General features: G+C 36.2%; 1 protein-coding gene across 3 annotated transcripts in view; it reads right to left on the bottom strand.

Moving 5' to 3' along the window:
- TBCK (TBC1 domain containing kinase) overlaps positions 1-18,530 on the bottom strand; it is a 90,404-nt gene that overhangs the window by 58,401 nt on the left and 13,473 nt on the right. For all 3 annotated transcript variants that reach the window (XM_068187455.1, XM_068187456.1, XM_068187457.1), the window contains 9 exons: positions 9,303-9,417; positions 7,722-7,795; positions 6,587-6,728; positions 6,028-6,088; positions 4,709-4,770; positions 3,899-3,960; positions 3,388-3,536; positions 2,329-2,467; positions 832-931 (listed from right to left, as the gene is read on the bottom strand). In XM_068187455.1, the coding sequence (XP_068043556.1) occupies positions 832-931; positions 2,329-2,467; positions 3,388-3,536; positions 3,899-3,960; positions 4,709-4,770; positions 6,028-6,088; positions 6,587-6,728; positions 7,722-7,795; positions 9,303-9,417 (904 nt within the window). The remainder of the gene's footprint in view (positions 1-831; positions 932-2,328; positions 2,468-3,387; positions 3,537-3,898; positions 3,961-4,708; positions 4,771-6,027; positions 6,089-6,586; positions 6,729-7,721; positions 7,796-9,302; positions 9,418-18,530) is intronic.

Genomic DNA, 18,530 nt, shown 5'->3' with positions numbered 1-18,530 from the left:
CTACCTCCAATATTAAGGTGGCAGAGTCAGGAGTCGCCTTCTTTTTTGTCCTAACCCCTGTATTATGAAAAGGGTTTTTCAAAAAGAACCTGACAGAATTGAATTTGCTACTATAAAAAGCAAGCTGCAAACAGTGCAGTATAGTTTCCCAATTTGACAGCAATAAAGCTCTACATGAGCAAAGCCATGTAAACAATGAAAACATTTCAGTGATATATGCAGTATTTCTTGTAACTGATCATTACATCAATCAAAATCATGAGTTATCATGTGTTGATTTTCCCAATGAAGATGAAGAAAACAGCATTACAGTATTTTTGCAAAATGCTTCGAGGAGATCTTTTGAACTAGCCATTTCATGCCATATATTCCAAAAATTAATGACCAACTAGCGGAAAATTGGTATCCAATGTTAAGTATAAAGCTTTTGAGGAGCTGAAACTGAAATGAATTGGCTTATTTTTTATTTTGGATAATGTGAGCCACTGACAGACAGCAATTAAAGCATACAGAAGACATTCCCTGAGCAAATAGTTGTTGCAATCCTGGAGAATACCAAGTGGTACAGAACTATTTGCACTACACTGGGACAAAGCAGGTAACAGAAAAAGGAAAGGGAGGGATAGAAGACAAATCAAATTTGCTAAGCTTTTGCAGGCAAAGCAATTTAACAGCACAAACCAGAATCTGACTTGGACACTAAGAAGTGTTCTCTCGGAATCAGTGGCACTTCTGTTGGTAGAAACAGCAGTAGGAGCTGCTGTTACACATTCCCTTTAAAGAAATGTTTCTGCAGAGAAGAATGTAAGAAATGCACAATATCACTCGTACGTTTCGGAGCTGGCACAGAGACAAAGTCACAGTTGTGTCATCTAGGAGGGAACTTCTATCTCGTCCTTGCCCAAAGCTCTCACCATCTTCTAATAAAAAGCTTCAAAAACAAGAACAAAAAAATCAGGTTATTTTATAACACAGGACTTGAGCTAGGAAAAAAATCTCTTACATCAAGAAGTTTCCTCTTTAAAACAAAGTATTAGGTCTTAGAAGTATACTGTATTGACTCTGCATGGCATGATACCTGCTATCTAGGGAATGTACAATAACCTTAAGTTATTCGGATAGCTTTTCCTGTAAAATGGCACATTTCATTTTTTCTATAACTTTGCTTTGCACATAAAGAAATAGTTATGAGATACGGGATTAATAACCCCTTTTATGCCTTGATCTCGCACAGAACAGGCCTGTCATTTATTGTGAAAAGCAAAAATAAAATATTATTATCATATGAAAGGCAGTTCCCATCATGACAAAAAACCCCAAGCAAAAGTCTGACCTTTTCACCTGCGGTCCATCTAAGGATACAAATGTATCCAAGATAGAGTGTACTGAAATTTTCCATTATTATGATATTTTTAAAATAGACCACATGAAAGAGATTTTCAGAATTTAACCTAGCATTCAGTGTCACTTAGAGATACATTGCATTTCTGAAATTAACTCCTCATCTTCAAGATAGATAGTATGGTGGAAAATATTTGTCCCTCAAAATTGAAAAGCACCTGCATTCACTTATGGGCAAAGAAATAAGCAACTCCTCAAAAATCTCACACTAATTTTGATACCAAAATAACACTTAAAATCTATTTCCACCATTTTTCTTTTAAAAGATATTGCATTTTGGCTGTACACATACTTCATCTGGTTTTTAAACACAGAAACAGTAAATTGATATATATGAGCACTTAATACTTAATTTTGCTATTAAGATCAGATCATAGGATTAAAACATCGATGTTCTACATAAAATTGCAACATGTGCAGCAGTAAGATAAAAGTAGCAATCACTAAAATGCTGTTAAGGAGTTCTAAGCCATAAAACAAAGCATTTTGAAAAAAGTAATTAGCTGATCTGCTGAATAACTGGGCTCTCCATTCAGTAATGCTGCTCTGTGAAAGGGAATTCAGAATATGAGAATTCGCTAGATAACACATTAAATGATAAATATCCCTCTGAAGCACAGTGAGACATTATTACTAAAACTTAATGCTGTTGCAAAGTGTGAAAAATTTAGAGACTCCCATTTCAGTATTTTCCACTTCACTAGCATATTTTCAAATCTCAAAAAGCAATAGCTAGGTGACAGATACAAGGCATTCAAGAATTGCCTTAGACTGGGTAAGAGGTAAGTTTCCTTCAGTTCAAAAATGCCATTTTCAGTGTTTTTCATATCTACAGGTCTTTAAGTATGTTCTCTTGCAATCACTAGTGTTCTCCATCCATCCATCCATCCATCCATCCATCCCTTTAAAGTGCTTCTCCATCCTTACTTGGGAAGTGTGCAGACAGGTGGCTTTGATCGAATTATTTCCTTGTTGACAAGTTCTTTCTCCAAGTCTCCTCCAGCCAAACACCAGAGATAATAAACCTCTTCAACTGATCTTTCTGCTAGGTAATCATTATCTTCATCTGTTGGGAGAAATGACACAAAAATAAATTACAGCCTTTTAGGCAGTTTGTACTTCTTTCTACAACTCTAAACACATACTGTTGAAAAAAAAATTGTTCTGCTTGAAAGGTCATAACCTTAATGTGAAGTTAGAGGAAAAGTGATCTTTCCTTTGCAAGTGCTCTTTAAGGAGATTTGAGGAAAGAAGTCATTAAAAATGCAGGTATTTCTGCAGTTTGCCATGAATCCCTTACATGAATACCTTGAGTGTGGATTTTTGCTTCCTGTGTGGTTTTAAAAAAAATGTAACAGTGTTTTGTACATAGCACTAAGACTTAAAATAAGAAACAAGAGATTCCTACTGAGTAGCTGTAACCTCTCTTCCCTTCACATACCACACTCACTCTAACATGGCAAAAAATCTTTGTCTAGATGAGATTTTCTAAACATCTCCAAGTTCATAAGAAATAAACTAATCAGAATTTAAGAGCCATAACATTTTCAACATACTGTAGTTTAAAACTTAGAACTTTAATCTTTTAGTCCAGAATGTGACCTCTTTCACAATGACTTTGCTTTCCAGTACTTCCAAAAATCACCTTAAGTTATGATCTAGCAGAATTCAATTATCAATAGCAGAAAAAAAAAGACTTTATACATGCATGTGTCCAAATTCTGACACTGCTTTTGCAACATGGACTTGAATACTAATGTTATTTTTTCCCCTGAGTTTGAAGCATAAAATTAAGATTTGACGCCTTTCACTTGCACGCATCCCTGAAAACACATTTGTCCATGTCTCCCTCCATTAAACAACTCATTCCATTAATCTAGTATTGTAACATTTAACAGTCTCTGTCAATAATTTGTTGGAGAGAAAATGCAATAACACTATTTTCCTTCCCCCTCCAATGACATTTATCCCACTACCTGCTTTTACCTTTACATAATTGACTTATGTCTTCAGGTAGTGTTAAATTGGCACACCTTGGAGAAGATGAGAACAGACCAGCAGGTTTGTGGAAGGGAGGATATAGTGGGGATACTTCACTGAATAAACTGTCATGTAGCAATTCCTCTGGAGTTGGCCTTCAGTTAAGAGAAGAGGATAAAAAAATTAGAGCAAAGTGCTCCCAAAAACATTGCATTTCAGCAATAAAGGTCCCCAGTAATGAATATTAGCAAGGTATTTTAAATTATATTGGGTTTCAGAAATTTTAATAGCAAAAAATGTCTACCAACGTTTTTCAATTCATGCAGCACAACAAACTAGTCTGTTTACAGCTCAAATTCAGACCTCTAATTCTTCTCTTTTAAACACTGCAAAGCACAAAACGGAGAATTTCTTATAGGTAGCCCAAATTCAGTATTTCAAAAAAAGGTTCAGCAATAGTTCTTCTAATTTCATAGTAACCCACAGAGTTCACCAGGCCCTTGGACTGAATACTTGCCTCTTAGAAGGCTGGAACGTAAGGCATTTCTTCAGTAGAGCTATGACATTTTCAGAAAGGTCCTGGAACATAAGAAAAATATGGAGGAGGTCTGCTTATTACTGTCTTAATTCAGCACGTCACTTGGCTCATACTTAACTTTTAACATACAGGATATTCCATTGAGGGCAATAAAATTTCACACCTATGCACATGAGGTTGGCCGTGTGAGACCAAAATTCTGGGGAAGCAATTCTTCTAACCTCCTAATCTTACATTTAGGGGGAAAAAAAAAATCGGAAAAAAATTTGCAATGTATGCAGTCTTTTACTTACTTTTCTAATTTAGATATTCTTTTCCCTGCTGGAAGCAATGCAGTACCACACCACTTCCTTCTGCTAACAATCAGAACTCTTTCATATAAGGTCCCAAAATATACAGACACTAAAATTCAGTAATAATTTTTGTGGGTAAGGAAATGTTGAACTATATAAACATACACTATCAGAATCTGTAAAGTGGACCAGACAGAAGACTTAATTTCTGGAAGAAAAATACATAATCACCAAAACTTTAAAGAAAATGTATAGCTTATTAAACTATTCAGCATTAACATTTACTGAGACTGACAGCAATTTTAAGAAACAATATTACCAGTGCTGGCTATTTGAAAGGATCTTAGGTATGTACTTTGGACTTAAAAATTTTTCATCATACTGCAATACAGTAAGTGACCAAATGAATTAAAAAAATAAATATGCAAATTACTATGCAGCAATAATAAATTATTCTGGGTAAGACAGCGTAGAAAAGCAAATGAGTTTCACAAACCTTAACAATATCAAGGCAACCATGTTCTTCAGCCAACACAGTTACAATATCATCTACACAGCCTTTGGAAAACAAACAGAACAACAAAAAGTTAAAGATTATTAATAAAGTGATAACAATTAAGCAGGATAACAAATAAATGCCCCCTCAAATAAAAAACACTTAATTTTGGCTTTTTACTGATGCTGCCACATCACTTGAAAGTGAATTATCAAAATCAGAAATGAAAAATTTTATAACCTATGCAGACAGAAGCCTAGGAAAGTTAAGTAGCACTTCTAAGGTAACAGTGAGTACCTATTTACAGAGGCCTAGTACAGAGTGTCAGTCTCTGCCAAATAAAGTAAAACAGTCTTTCAACTTATAAATAAAAAAATTTTTTAAAAAAGAAATCCTTGGAAGAACTTAAGGGTAGCTACATGAATCTTGAAGTAATTTTTGCCTGTGTTGTTCCTTGCAGATAATATTAGCAGTATTTTAGAATTTCTTGGCACTATTTTATTGAACAAATAATTCCTAAGTCAAGACCTGAATGCTTTTCAGCAGATAAACCAACAACTTGAATTCAGATTGAAGTGTATGGAGATACCTCAGGAAACCTTGTTACCAAAACCCCAAAACAGTCAGAATGTCAGCACTCACGCACTAGCTGCTGGATGAAAAAGATATTTCTCCTGAGAGCAATTAATTTTAACAGTATTGCTGTTTGCCCTGGATAATGATAACTGCTTCAATTTGCAAACTCATGCCTTTCCCCTTCCCATGGTTTATACATAAATACCACCAGAAATCAAGTTTTAAAAGCTGCAAGGATAGTCCTACTTCTGGACTCATCTACATTAAGCCAAAATTCACTTGTGCAGTGATGTTTTATAGTTTGAATGCAAAACCAGAGACAAAAGCCTGAGTTCACTAAAGCACTTCTCATTTCTCTTTATTTCTGTCTTCCTATTTGAGTCCTGCTTCTCCCTACTTGGCCATTACTACACAGGCATTGTAGGAGATAGTTTTCCTCAATTCCTAACTCATTTCAGAAACCTCCTGCAACACAAACCAACAAATAAACATGAAAACAACCATCATTCTTGAGGATGTTTTCTTGTCTTTTATTTTTCCTTAATAGTTTGCCCTTACTCTAATATACTGCCAGCTCTTCCCAAGTTTTTTTCCCTGGCATCCAGCTCCATACTTCCCCTAGGGAAGCAACACTCTACAAATGTCTATTTAAATCTGTAGATGAAAGATGACAAAGGTAAAGTGCTTTAGGTCTGACCATCATAAGCTGATTAGTCTTGTAAAATTGATTTTGTGCTACTTACCTAACATAAGTATAAATTTCAATCTTTCTGCTATCTCCAAACTCTGAAATAACTTTCTCCCCTAAAAAACAACAAAATCAAATTACACTTGAATTTGAAAGAAACAGTTACTACATTAAAATATTTAGATAACATTGTAACCCATCTTTATACAAAACCAGTGAAATAAGCTTCCACATGTGAATTTTAGACATATCAAAACTATATGTAAGAACAAAAAACCTTATTTACCCCAACTATGGCAGAAAGAGTTTCACATCATGATATAGCAAAAATGTATCACTGATAATTTCTCTTAAATGGAACTGCCTTGCAGCCAAATTCTTGTGGCTCCACAGGTAACTATCCTTCATGGTTAACACATACATCAAGTATCCTATATACTGAAATGCATGCTATTCCTTGAACAACCAGTGCTGTCCAGGTAGGAATGCTAGCATATTCTGATATGTGGGTTTGGGTGATGGGCAGGGTGTCATTAACCCCACATTCAAGAGCAATCAAGTTACTGAAACTATTCCCCCAGAGTCAAAATCAAGAGAATTTTTCTTTTACATACCATGCAAAGCTCAAATAATATTATACCAAGAGACCATAGATCTGATTTAGGGCCAGAAGGCAGAGGCTTCTCACACTGGGTGTGATCACTTGGTTTGCCTATTCCCTGTGCAATTACTTCAGGTGCCAGATATGATGGGTACCTAGAAAGATGTAGCAACATTAGATACTATCCTTCTGTCCAAAAAGTGTGACTTCCCATTATACAATCAGAATAATTTGGCATTCTGAGAAAACAGAATACTGCCTATTTTATTCAGTCAAAATCTACGCATCACAGCAAAATTTCACTCCAGCTTAGTGTTTACTACAGAAAAGGTCAAATCCCAATCACTAGCTCTGTCATTTTGTGAAAGGAAACCTCAGCTTTCAAAGTGTTATATTTCTATATCTTAGGGAAAACACAGATTGAGTTTCAGCATTAGGATATTAAATAAGTGTATCCTAGGCTCATACTTTGGGAAGGTGGCAGTCGGTTTCCACTGATAGTGTATTCCCATCAAATAACTTTTGAATTTGCAAAAAAAAGTAACAAAAAACATTAAGGACATATATTACCTTCTACCGGATGATTTAAAAATAATATTTTCACTATTATTTTTGTCAATACTTCAGTGTAATACCTAAAAAAAGTATGCAATCACATTTTGAAAGGAAACATCAGTTCCTTTTGGCCATGTGTTTAGGAATCAGCTCAGTATTTAATTTGAAAACAACATGACACCTCAAAAAACCAAAAAGTGACAAAAATCTCACTGCAACAAAGCAGTGGTTTGTAATACAGTATGATCACATGAAAATAAATCATAAAATTATAAAGAGACAGAAACTGTACATTGGTGGGCAACAGTGAAGCACTAATTGTGCATTTTCCTAAATTTGAAATTAGGAATCCAAGTCATAGGGAAATATTAGTATCTGAAGGCAAATCTAGGGAATAGAGACTCACATCACAGAGTTAGGCTAACAGACTGGCATGGTACACATTCTCTATTTTTCATTCATCTCACCTAGTCAGATGACAACCTCTTTAGTCACATTATCAGAAGCTTCTGTATAAGTGGTGATCTAAACAGGATTTATTTCCTGAAAAATTAAATCTCTGATATATTTGTATTGTGTAGCTACATCCTTACCCTATAGGAAAATCAACATCAACACCTTGAGCAGTCATGTGGTAGAGTCCAAATTTAGCCAACTTCACATGTCCCTGCAAAGGGAAAAATAAATGATCAAGAGCAGCAGAATCCAACATTAGAAGAATCTGTGTTCAAGTTAAAAAACGGTAAAAACAAAATTAAAAAATAATTTCAAGCTGTGTTAGCTGTCAGAGGACAGAAACCTACAAAAAGCACCTTCTTACGTTTCTGCCTCATCTCTTATGCAGAAGTGCATCTCTTATGCAAGTTAAAGAGGTGTTTATTTCTAATGCTTTTACTTCTCAAGAGCATTAAGTAATCACTTTCTCTGGACCACATCAGAACTTTTTAAGTTACAGCATTATTTTCAGTAAATTAAAAAGGCTTAAATACTCCACTGAACATTTTTTTTGATTGAAAACTGTTCAAAATCCTGTTTGAGTCCCAGAACTCCCTAAACATGAGCAGTATTTCCACAGCTCTTCCCTTTACCCAGCCTCGCTTCTGCAGACCTCCCATCAATTCATTACCATCTTGCTCCCCTTAACAGTATTAATACGTATTTTAAACAGTTTTTCCAGGTACTTTCTTTTCATTTGTGAAGACAGAAAGCTAACACCACAACAACAAAAAATTAGGCACAGAAGTTAAACTGAAGCCTTATTTCTGCTGAATATTGAATTACACTCAGCCAGCCTCCAGATGGTGCAACAGAGAAGGCTACATCAGAAAGCTTTCAAAGGGCAGGAGAGAGCTTAGAAGTTTATTGTCTCACAGCCCTCTTCTGTTTTTTTTTATTGATTTTAGGAGTATCTTAAAATCCTAGAATACTTTTGCATGTTAGAGCATTATTATGATTTTCATTTGTTTACAAGCATACAAAAATATATGTATTCCTTCTTTTTGGTGTTCCTTATTTTTGTCCTCTCCTTTCTTTGTCTTCCAAGGGGAGGATCTAGTTATTCTACCAAAAGTGAGTAAAAAAGGATTGACAGAGGAGTTATACACATAGGTTAAACTCTTTAGCTGTTGGTTCTGATGAAGAAACTGCTCTGAGGACAACAGCAGCTATTAATTTCTCTCAACTTTTATGACCAGAAATTGTATTCCTCTCTGCCAACTCAATAGCCTGTGGTAACAGAATTGACAGATACTTAAATTTGAATATTTTAACAAGAACAAAAAAATATCTTGGTTTCTTAAAAGGCAAGTATCATATCACCATGGAACACAAGAAATATTACTGACAGCTAATTAGCCATGAGAAGTATTCTTCTACTCAAATAGCTAGGAAGGCTTTGTGAGTAGTTAATGATGACAAGTAGACTTAGATTACCACTTTGAGAAGAGAGAAAAAATGTGGTTTGGGATAGAACAGAAAAATAAATTCAGCAAAACATTTGAAACTTAAGAAATGAGGGAAAATTGTAGTTAAAAAAAATAAACAAATCGAACAACTTTCCAGAGCTGTAATTTTTTCCCCATTGAAAGGACTCTGACTGTCCAGTCTCCATCTATGACAAAGCACAGCACTTGCTAGCAGCAAACAAACCCATAGATTTATTCCTGTAGCTGTACCTTTCGATCCAAAAGAATATTGCAAGGGGAGAGTGCTCGGTGGACCATTCCATGCTTATTCATATACTGTAAACCTTCCAAAACCTCATATGCTATGCATAAGATCCTTGAAGAACTGAAAAAAAACCAAACAAACCAACAACATGTTATAGTGAATGCTTTCCTTTTTAATCCATAAAAATGTAGTGTTCCACGGATATTCCAAACAAAAGTGAGACATTTACAATTCCAGAACAGTTTAAGGGATCAGCATTGAATGTGGTGGGGTATGTTCAGTGCCATACACACATCTTCTCAAAATCCCACAACTAGGTTTCTTCACACTGAACTGGTCCTTAGGAAGTGTAGAAAATGCTGACAAAGTATAAAATACTCTCTTCAACAGAAACTCACCTAATCGGGAAATAAAAAAAATCTCAACCCTCTCTTATTTTTATTTGCTCTTCTTTAGTCTCCTACTGATATTCATAAAAAATTCACCTGAACAAAAGGTTTTCAAAACTTGGAGAGGAACTAGAGCTTATTCAGAAGACAGCAGAGAGGCCTAACTAGATTGTACCTATAGTCTTCAGTCATCTCAAAATCTAAAATAAGAAAAAAAAAGGCAGAAATCTGCATTTTCAGCACATTTTGTTTTACAACCTTGGGAGAAACAACCTTACCATCTTCGTAGAGAAACAACAAAGCTTACCATGCAAAACATTTTGACAGAACTATGTATTTTGACAAAAATTACCATTTCCTCCATAGACTGATGGCCTTAAAGAGGAGTTTCTGTGAACAACTGATCAGGAATTTGTACACATCATCATAACAGGCTTCCAAAGTGCACTCTAAATAAGAACAAAATGTACAGATCTCATGTCTCATGTCACCTAGAGAGATTCTATTTATCTTTCTATTCTTCCTCATTCTGTCCACTCCCTCTCAGCCATTTCAGGTCTTTTTGGTAACTTTTCCTCTGCAGGCACTGGTTTTTACACAATGTCCAAAAATCAAAGCATATCTGATTATAAAGACTTAACTTTACATCCCATTTTTTTTTTGTATTTCATTGCTAAAGAATAACATACAAGTCTTAACAGATAACATACACGTTCTCTTGCTTATTAAAAACTTGTGTAACTGAAAAATGAGGAATATTTCAGACTGATGACAGCAACAAGCCAACTATCTGACTAAACACCAAAAGTAATTTATTTATTCAACTTCATCAGCTGCTATTCATACCTGATGGAATGACAAAAATTTTTTTTACAAGAGTAAATAGCTAGATTTTGACAAAAGTCACACAACAAATTCTGAGACTAGTGCAATACAGAAATACAGAAAAAAGCCATGACCCTGCATGGAGCTATTCTCTAGATTCTCTCCTTTTTCCCAGAAGATCTCTGTACTAATTCACAATAGTTGTGAATATATACTTTTAAGATAAATTTTAAACACAAAGGGCATTGATTCTTAACATGTCCATGCTGCTGTATCTTAGATCATAGTATTTGAAAGTGATTCTCAAGGTCTTAGCAATTTGATCAAAACCTCATGGCTAATAACCACAAAACCAAAACAAAACCCCACAGCCATTTAGTTCCTCCCTCCCTAGCACCTCCCACCCACAAGTTAAATATACCACAGCATCAGACCCTATTAGCTGTGTACCTTTCCTCTCAGTCATTCTTGGGCAGAAATATGAATGTAGTAAAAAATTACAAGTCTGCAGCTTTCATGCATTTTTTTTGCCTTCAATGCAAATACTAATAGTAATGGTGGCAAACAGAATCCCCTCTCTCATTTTCTGCCCAGTTTTGCAAAAAAAGACATGAAAAATAAATTATGGAATATTCATGTTTCCAGTAAGGAAACAATTGCATGCGAACAATTAGTACATCATGAGGTATTCTAGCCTAAACATTGTTTCTCTGTGTTAAAAAATAAAAGTAAACATGGCATATTAAAAGAAAAAAAAAAAAAAAAAAAAAAAACCAACTAGAAGTAACAACTAATAAAAATGAAATTTGGTAGCTGTTTGCTGGAGGCAGGCAGTGTGCTCTACTGGCACCAGGGGGCCTCAGACACCCATTTATTCTCCATGTTCTGTTGCAATTCATTTTAAAAAACACCCCAAAACTCGGGCAAATACATGAAAATACTGCTTTGGGATTCTTTGCTCTTCAAGACAAACCCTTCCCATCATTCCAACGACCAGAAACACAGGAGTGGTAACTATTTTTCAAAGTGCATTCAATGCTCAGTGCTCTTAAGCTCTTGATGCTATCCTGCTGGGCAGAAGTGTAGAGCCAAGTACCTCACACTGGTTGTTCAGCAGAGAGAGAACTCTGTATAGCACGCTCTGCATTGTGCTGCTGCACCTTGTGTAGCTCTTATTTATTAGGGAAAACACATGGTGTGGTTACAACCCATGAGATGTGCATTTAATTCCAAAGGGCCTGACACCTACACTTACTCCTGTTATCAAGCCCAAGAGATTTTTCTCCTTTATACTCCCCAAGGCCAAGTTCAGCAGATGCTCCCAGCCTCACTTGAGATCACTACCAAGGCTGTCCCCTTGCTTCAGTGGGTCTCAGTTCTGTCCCAGTTTCTACAGCCACTGTCAACACTGCAAGCATTTCATCAGCCTTCGGCAAATGCAGAAGGCACACTCCTAAAGCTGCTTCCAGGCTGCAGTGTAACTTGACTTTGAAAAGCCCCTGTAAACAGAAAAAGAAAATGCTGTTCAAAATGAGGAGGTCACTTATAAAAATCCAGTGCTGGTGGGAAGCTCTGAGCACATTCAGAAACTTTTTTGCCAATTAGCTGGAAGTCTGTTTTTCAATAGACTAACTACTGTTGAACTACAATAAATGTAGCCCTTTTTAAATACTGGGCCTCTTGAACTGCAGAGGTATCAGTACCCTCCTTTAGCAGGAGGTTGAGGAAAAAAAAACCAAAACAACAACAGCAAAAGCACTAGAAACAACACAGGAGACGAAGTGGCCAAATACAAGTGTGCCAGGTTTGACACCAATTACACCGTGGACCTAAGGAGGGCCATAATGGCAGCTGTGTGGCATGAAGCAGCCTCTTCATCTCAACAGCTGATGATCATGGTTGTGACTTCACATTACAGTAAAACAAATCACTCCCCTTCTTAAGGCAATACTCTAGGATGCAGCAAGGAAAGCAAAAGTGTGAGATGCACTGGAATTTCCTAGCTCTTCCAAAAAGACTTGTTTTAAGGTTATTTTCCTCCCCACCAGCAAGAAAAGAAACATAAAATTCTTTGCAAAAGGAACACATGTTCAAGAAGCTGTCTGCATTTTAATCCTCAGTCTAGATACCAAACAATCTATTCAGCTGTAGCCTAGTCAGCTAGGCCTCTGAACAGGGGCTCTCTTCAAGAGAAAGGACTGCACACAGGTATAAAAATCAAACTGGTTAAATTCAATGGTTGTCCTGGTTTGGAGAAGAACCAGCCATGAAAAGCGGTTATTTTGTGTTCCTTCATATTAGAAATCATGAATTAAAAGACTTTAAGGATTAAAACCCATACCAGATTTGGGGCATATAACTTTAATGCATAGAAAAGGAAGCACTAAGGAGAACTGTATTCCTCCCTCAGATCCATCCTCTAAATCGGATGAGGGAAAAAAGTTCTCTACAAGTTGATATGAGCAAGTTCAGCCAACAGTACAAAACCCAGCAAGGTTAAGAGGCACGTGCATGGCATTTGTGGGTGGAGAGAGAAGGGAAGTCGAGTTAAAAACCCACAAAAAGGAGGATTGTTTTATTACCTCTAGAACTTGTCAGACCAAAAGCTATACCAGACAAATTACTAATTTCCACACTGTAATAGTACACAGATGGCTGCATTGTGCCTTCACAAAAAACACTACCTTTTCCACTTAGCAGCCAGCCTGATCTCCAGTCTATTGAGTTCTTATTGCTAAGGACACAAAAACATTTTCTGGAAGTTTATTCAGGAATAATGAACCTAACCTGTCAAGAAACAGATGTTTCAGCAGAGTTTCAATCTCTTGTGGTTCTGCAAACCCACTGATGAAATAATCTGATTGCTTAGGAGACTGTTGTCACTTTTTGGATTCATACTGGTTGGGTGGGGAAGAAAAGCTTCTTAGCGCACCCACTACGCTCCCTGATCCGAAAGAGAACAGCTTCTGAGCCAGGGTGAAAGGGATAGTACTAGAAGAAGTTGGCATACCCAGAGTCTTACTTTTTTCAAAAGGATCAGATTTTAGCAGAGAGAGTGAGAAAGATGGATTATCAGGAACCAAGTAAAGACAATGAGCCCTGAAAACAACCAGGGTATCGGAGAGCTAAGAGTGAGCATACTCACCCTGTAGGGTCTCAGCATATCTGGGAAGAAAGTGTTGATTAGGACTGCCCAAGCCATAGGTCAACAGAAACACAAGATCAAACAAAAGAATAGCTTTATTCAGAAATCAAAAACTTTACGACAAAAATGTGGTATGCCTGAATTCCTGCTAAAATAACCCCAACAATATTATCTATGTATTACTCAGTTTCAGTGGCTAATTTTTAACTTATAGTTTGTGATTAATGGGAATGATAATGCAGCTGCTTGCAGAAGTGGGAACTGGACTCCAAGATAGGCTGCTCTAGGAACAAACAATTTACTGCAACTAATTATTTCCATTTTAAACAAAATTACTGGTCTTCCAAAATCCTAAAAATAGTCATATTAGCTCAGACTAAAAATTATTTCAGACCACTACCCTTTTTCCAAAAAAAAAAAAAAAAAAAAAAAAAAAAAGGCAAGCAGATGCCTAGGAGAAAGGGAATACAAAGCAAGCACATATGAAATTTTCTTTGATATTTTCCTGGCTTCCAACTTCCTCTAATTCAAGATTTCTTCTGGGTGAAACAAAAGTTTGCCTCCTGAACATCATGTCTGGTAATATCATCTACTAGATCCTGTGGCATTCCACAGCCATCAAGAATTCTGTTGGTAAAATCTCCTAGCTATTTTATCATTGCTCGACTCTGGAGCAGGAAAAGCAATTGTGGAAAAATGCATTTGACAGCCAGCAGTATGGTAGTTGCTACATACACCACAGACTGCTGAAGGAAAAATAAAAACTACTTCATGCATGACATATTGAATACTGAAGAACAAGAGGACTGCAGATCACACAGTTGGAAATCAGAGATGGGTGGGGTCAGGAGGCTTGACTTATTAAACTATCTGATCAAAAAAAATCCAACATGAGAAAAGAAACAATGAAGTGATGAATTTTCAGCACTCATGTCAATATCATGGAAGTTACAGGTTTAAAGGAAAATCCAGTTTCCCTCCAGTTTAAAGGAAAATCAACGCCAATCCGCATACAAATTCACTCCATTATTTTTAAGAGAAGTGCATTCATGGCATTAACTGGAAATACATCTTCTCCATCTTTTCATATTAAACTATTTTACTGTAGCACTGAAAAGAGTAATTGGGTATCTCAAAAGATCTTCCTGTCTTTTTACTGTGTTCTGTCCTACTTTCTAGACTACATCATCTCCCCTTTTGATGCAGAGGCAGCTATTACAGTGTAGGTAATCAGTATTTAGTGATTGTGCTGGTTTTTCAATAGTTAATTTTTGGTGAAGAATGTGGGCATCAATTCTGCTAACTCTTGTAGGTGCACTGGCATCTGGCCAGTGTCAACCCATCACATTTATGTACCTGTACAGCAGGACCTGTACTGCAAAAACAGCAGGCTGGAACAAAATGAAGGCAGGAGCAAAATCTTGAGGAAAGAATAAATTTTTCTGGCTGTTTCAAATATATTTGTGGTATTTTTAACTGGTTATGGCCCGTTGTAAATTTAATTTCCTTTTATGCTTTTGTATCAGTCAACACAGAGCTTCCAATCCAGTTTTTAGAAGGAAGCAAGCTTTGCCTGGAAAGTACATTCAGTACTTACTGGACTATTTTGAATAAGAATGTTTCATCAAGTGAAGTGAACAGAGGCCCTACCAGAATCTGAAAACAAAACAGGACTGGTACCAGAAAGCAAGCCTCCTCATCATCTACTTAAGTGCACAGAGTCCTGTAATTTTGTAGGTACTAGAGATGTGTATGTGGATTAGTACTAAGTCATGTTTATTGCAGTGGCAATTTAAGGAAAGAGGAAATTGATAACAAAAACTGGAACCAGAATAATTTTGACTTCTCTTAGGAAGGCAGAGCAAGACCAAACAGAGGAGGAGTATGCTGATGATACCATGTTTCTAAGTTTCTTTTTCTTTAGACTTACAGTTCACGGGTACATACACTGCAATGCATGCTTAAATAAATCCTTTATTAAATTGGTGCATCTTGTTCTAACATTGTCATATTCCTGTAAAAAGTCAACTCTAAACTAAGAGAACCTCAACAAACAGGAGCCTTAAGAAGCTTGTAGCACTGATACACAGGTGAGAAAACATGGGTTCCTCTCCCAAAGCAGAGTGTCAGACAGGGTCTGCCCTGAGGAAGCACACCAGAGCAACACAAACCAGCAACGTCATCAATCACTATCCCTGAACTTGTGAAACTAATACACATTTGGAATCCAGGAAGGAGATTCATCACAAAAAACTGCGTCTGTTCAAAGTGAAAGGGAACCAGGTTGTGAACAGATGTAATGTTTCTGAACTCATAAAAGTGACAATATTTCAATACAAGCAAAACTATAAAACAAAAAAATGACATTTGCAGTTAGTTCCATTACTGCCAACAATGTGGATAGACTGGTTGGAAGTGGTGTGGCCAAATGGTTCAGCAAAGGATAAAGTTTGGGTATAATCCCAGCTGAGACAATCACTACATTGACCTCAAGAAAGCCATCTGACCTCTTTATTCCTCAATCAACCAGCTGGAAAACGGGATAAAAAGCAGAACTGGATTGAAAACCAGATGTGCAGATAAATTGGGTCTTCCTGGGTAAATAAATTACAAAATACCCTATACAGAACATAAAGAGTTTGATGCAGGTGGGAATGGTTTATTTAGCACTTTATTATGTGTTTGATTAAAAAATGGCACTGGGGACCAAGACTGTAAACACTGCCAATTTACTTGGAAATGCATTCACATTACCAGAATGAAATGAACTGGAAAGGAATGCAACAAACAGAGAATAAGACACACACACAAAAAAAGAATTTTATAGACAGAGTCCTCAGAAGTCTCTAACTCATTCACAAGACTATTTCACACAGGATATCTTCAACAAGTTCATCACTCACCTGAGGAAACTCAGAAATCCCTTTCATTCCTTTTTAAAGTTCTAAGCTGCAAGCATGACTTTAAAAGCAACACAGATGATGTTACACTTTTATGAAGGTCTCAACTTGCAATGTATGATAAAAGTCCATGAAACAATAGATGAAAGCACAGATAAAGAACAACTTTATATACAGAGCAGATTGAATATAACAATTTTATCAGACCAGTGATTTTCAAGATCATTATCACTTTGAATGATTTAAGCCATAAACCAAAAATTTTCAAATATTGCACCTTAATTTCTTTTGCACATCCAGCATTCATCCAAAAAAAGGGAGACCAAATGAAGAAAGTAGTTTTGAAAAGTAAGTACACCTTATAAAGCAGTACTTTAATGAAACTTCTAGTGCCATCCTGTTTAATGCACAGAACGGGAAAGACAATCCACATTCCTAGTTTTTGATCTTGCCCCTGATCAACTTTTTAAAAGTTTTTTTTTGCATCTTAGCCTCAGCTAGCTCATATGTAAAACATGTAATAGTGATACTTTACATTGGACCAAAAAGTGCAATGAAATAAATTATTTCAATCACTAGATACAAATAGTATCTAGAACACTAGATACTAGTAACATAATAGAACTAGATGCACAGGTGGCAATAAAAGAACAAGATCTAACGGGGGAGGGGGGGGAAGACAATGACCTCAAAATAGACAATAAAGAAGTAGCTTCAACAGCATTATATACACGTACTATATGTCACAAGGCCAAAATTTCATTGAAGGAAACAACACATCTCACATTCTCCTCTCCTTTTCCAAAAGGAGTGATCACATAAAAAGTAGTAGAATTAAGAACAATTGAGGTCAGATCTCCAAAAAGTTTTTGCTTTCTTTTGGACTCCTCTGAACAAATGCATGCACCTTTAAAAAGCTCTACATTGTGATTGATACTCTATCAATTCTCCCTGCTGCAACTGAGGGTAAGGTATTGATCTAACATTTTAAGATCATAGGAGTGCTTTCTCCCATTTGAGGTTATAATGTACAACTGCATATATTACTTAATTTTTAAGGAAGACCTATATCTATGGTATGAGAATAGAGTTTTACTTAACATCAGCCATGCTGACTTTCTCCTCCACAGTGCAAGAGAAGTGATGGGTCCCTAATCTCAGCATACAAGGAGATAAATTCCCTCATTTTTACTGTGGTGCCCTAGGTGGATCAGAAAAACCTGATCAATGAAAAATTTTAAAATAAAAGCTGAAAATGAAGGGTAATTATTGATGCAGTTAACGTTGTTGCAGCTGTGTGGCAGTACAAACAGAACAGACAGCTCTAGAAATCATAACTAGCTATCAATAAATAATGCTCTCCTTGCAGTCAGACAGGATTGGTTTTTTTAAATTAATTTCTGTTGGCATCTCTATGAGAGGATTAAGCACTATTAACAGACCACTTTCCTAATTAAAACCCCTTCTCACCCATTTAAAAAATTTTCAACAGAACTTTTAAAGCTATGAACAAATCTTGCAACACTGTACAGATCTTCTGAAGCCAGGCACTCTATGTAAATTATATGTTGCAACAGTGTTACTTTAACCAATAACTTGGCCGTAGCATATTAAAAAAAAAAAAAAAATATCTAAGGTCAAAAGCCTACCTAATTATGTTTTAGTGTTTAGCTCAAAAAATCTGGATCCCTCTACAAATGGTATAGACATTGCTAAAAAGTGAAATGGAATGGGAAGTTTCAAGAAGACCAGCCTGCAAATTCAAGTGATCAAAGGGACTTCACAACTAGGCCAATAAGCAGTGGTGCTGCTAGGAATTTCACAGCTAACAACTGATCTTGCAAAAGCTGCTAGGAAGTACATCACTTTGATCTAAAAACCAGTGCACATCATCACAATAGGCAGGAAACACCTATCTGGAGAGGTAACCATAAACTTACGTGTAGACAAAGCAGATGCCTGTGACTATAAATT

The sequence above is a fragment of the Anomalospiza imberbis genome, chromosome 4 (assembly GCF_031753505.1).
Source record: "Anomalospiza imberbis isolate Cuckoo-Finch-1a 21T00152 chromosome 4, ASM3175350v1, whole genome shotgun sequence".
Taxonomy (NCBI): domain Eukaryota; kingdom Metazoa; phylum Chordata; class Aves; order Passeriformes; family Viduidae; genus Anomalospiza; species Anomalospiza imberbis.
The sequence above is the reverse complement of the archived record's forward strand: the minus strand, read 5'-3'. Positions and strand labels throughout refer to the sequence as shown.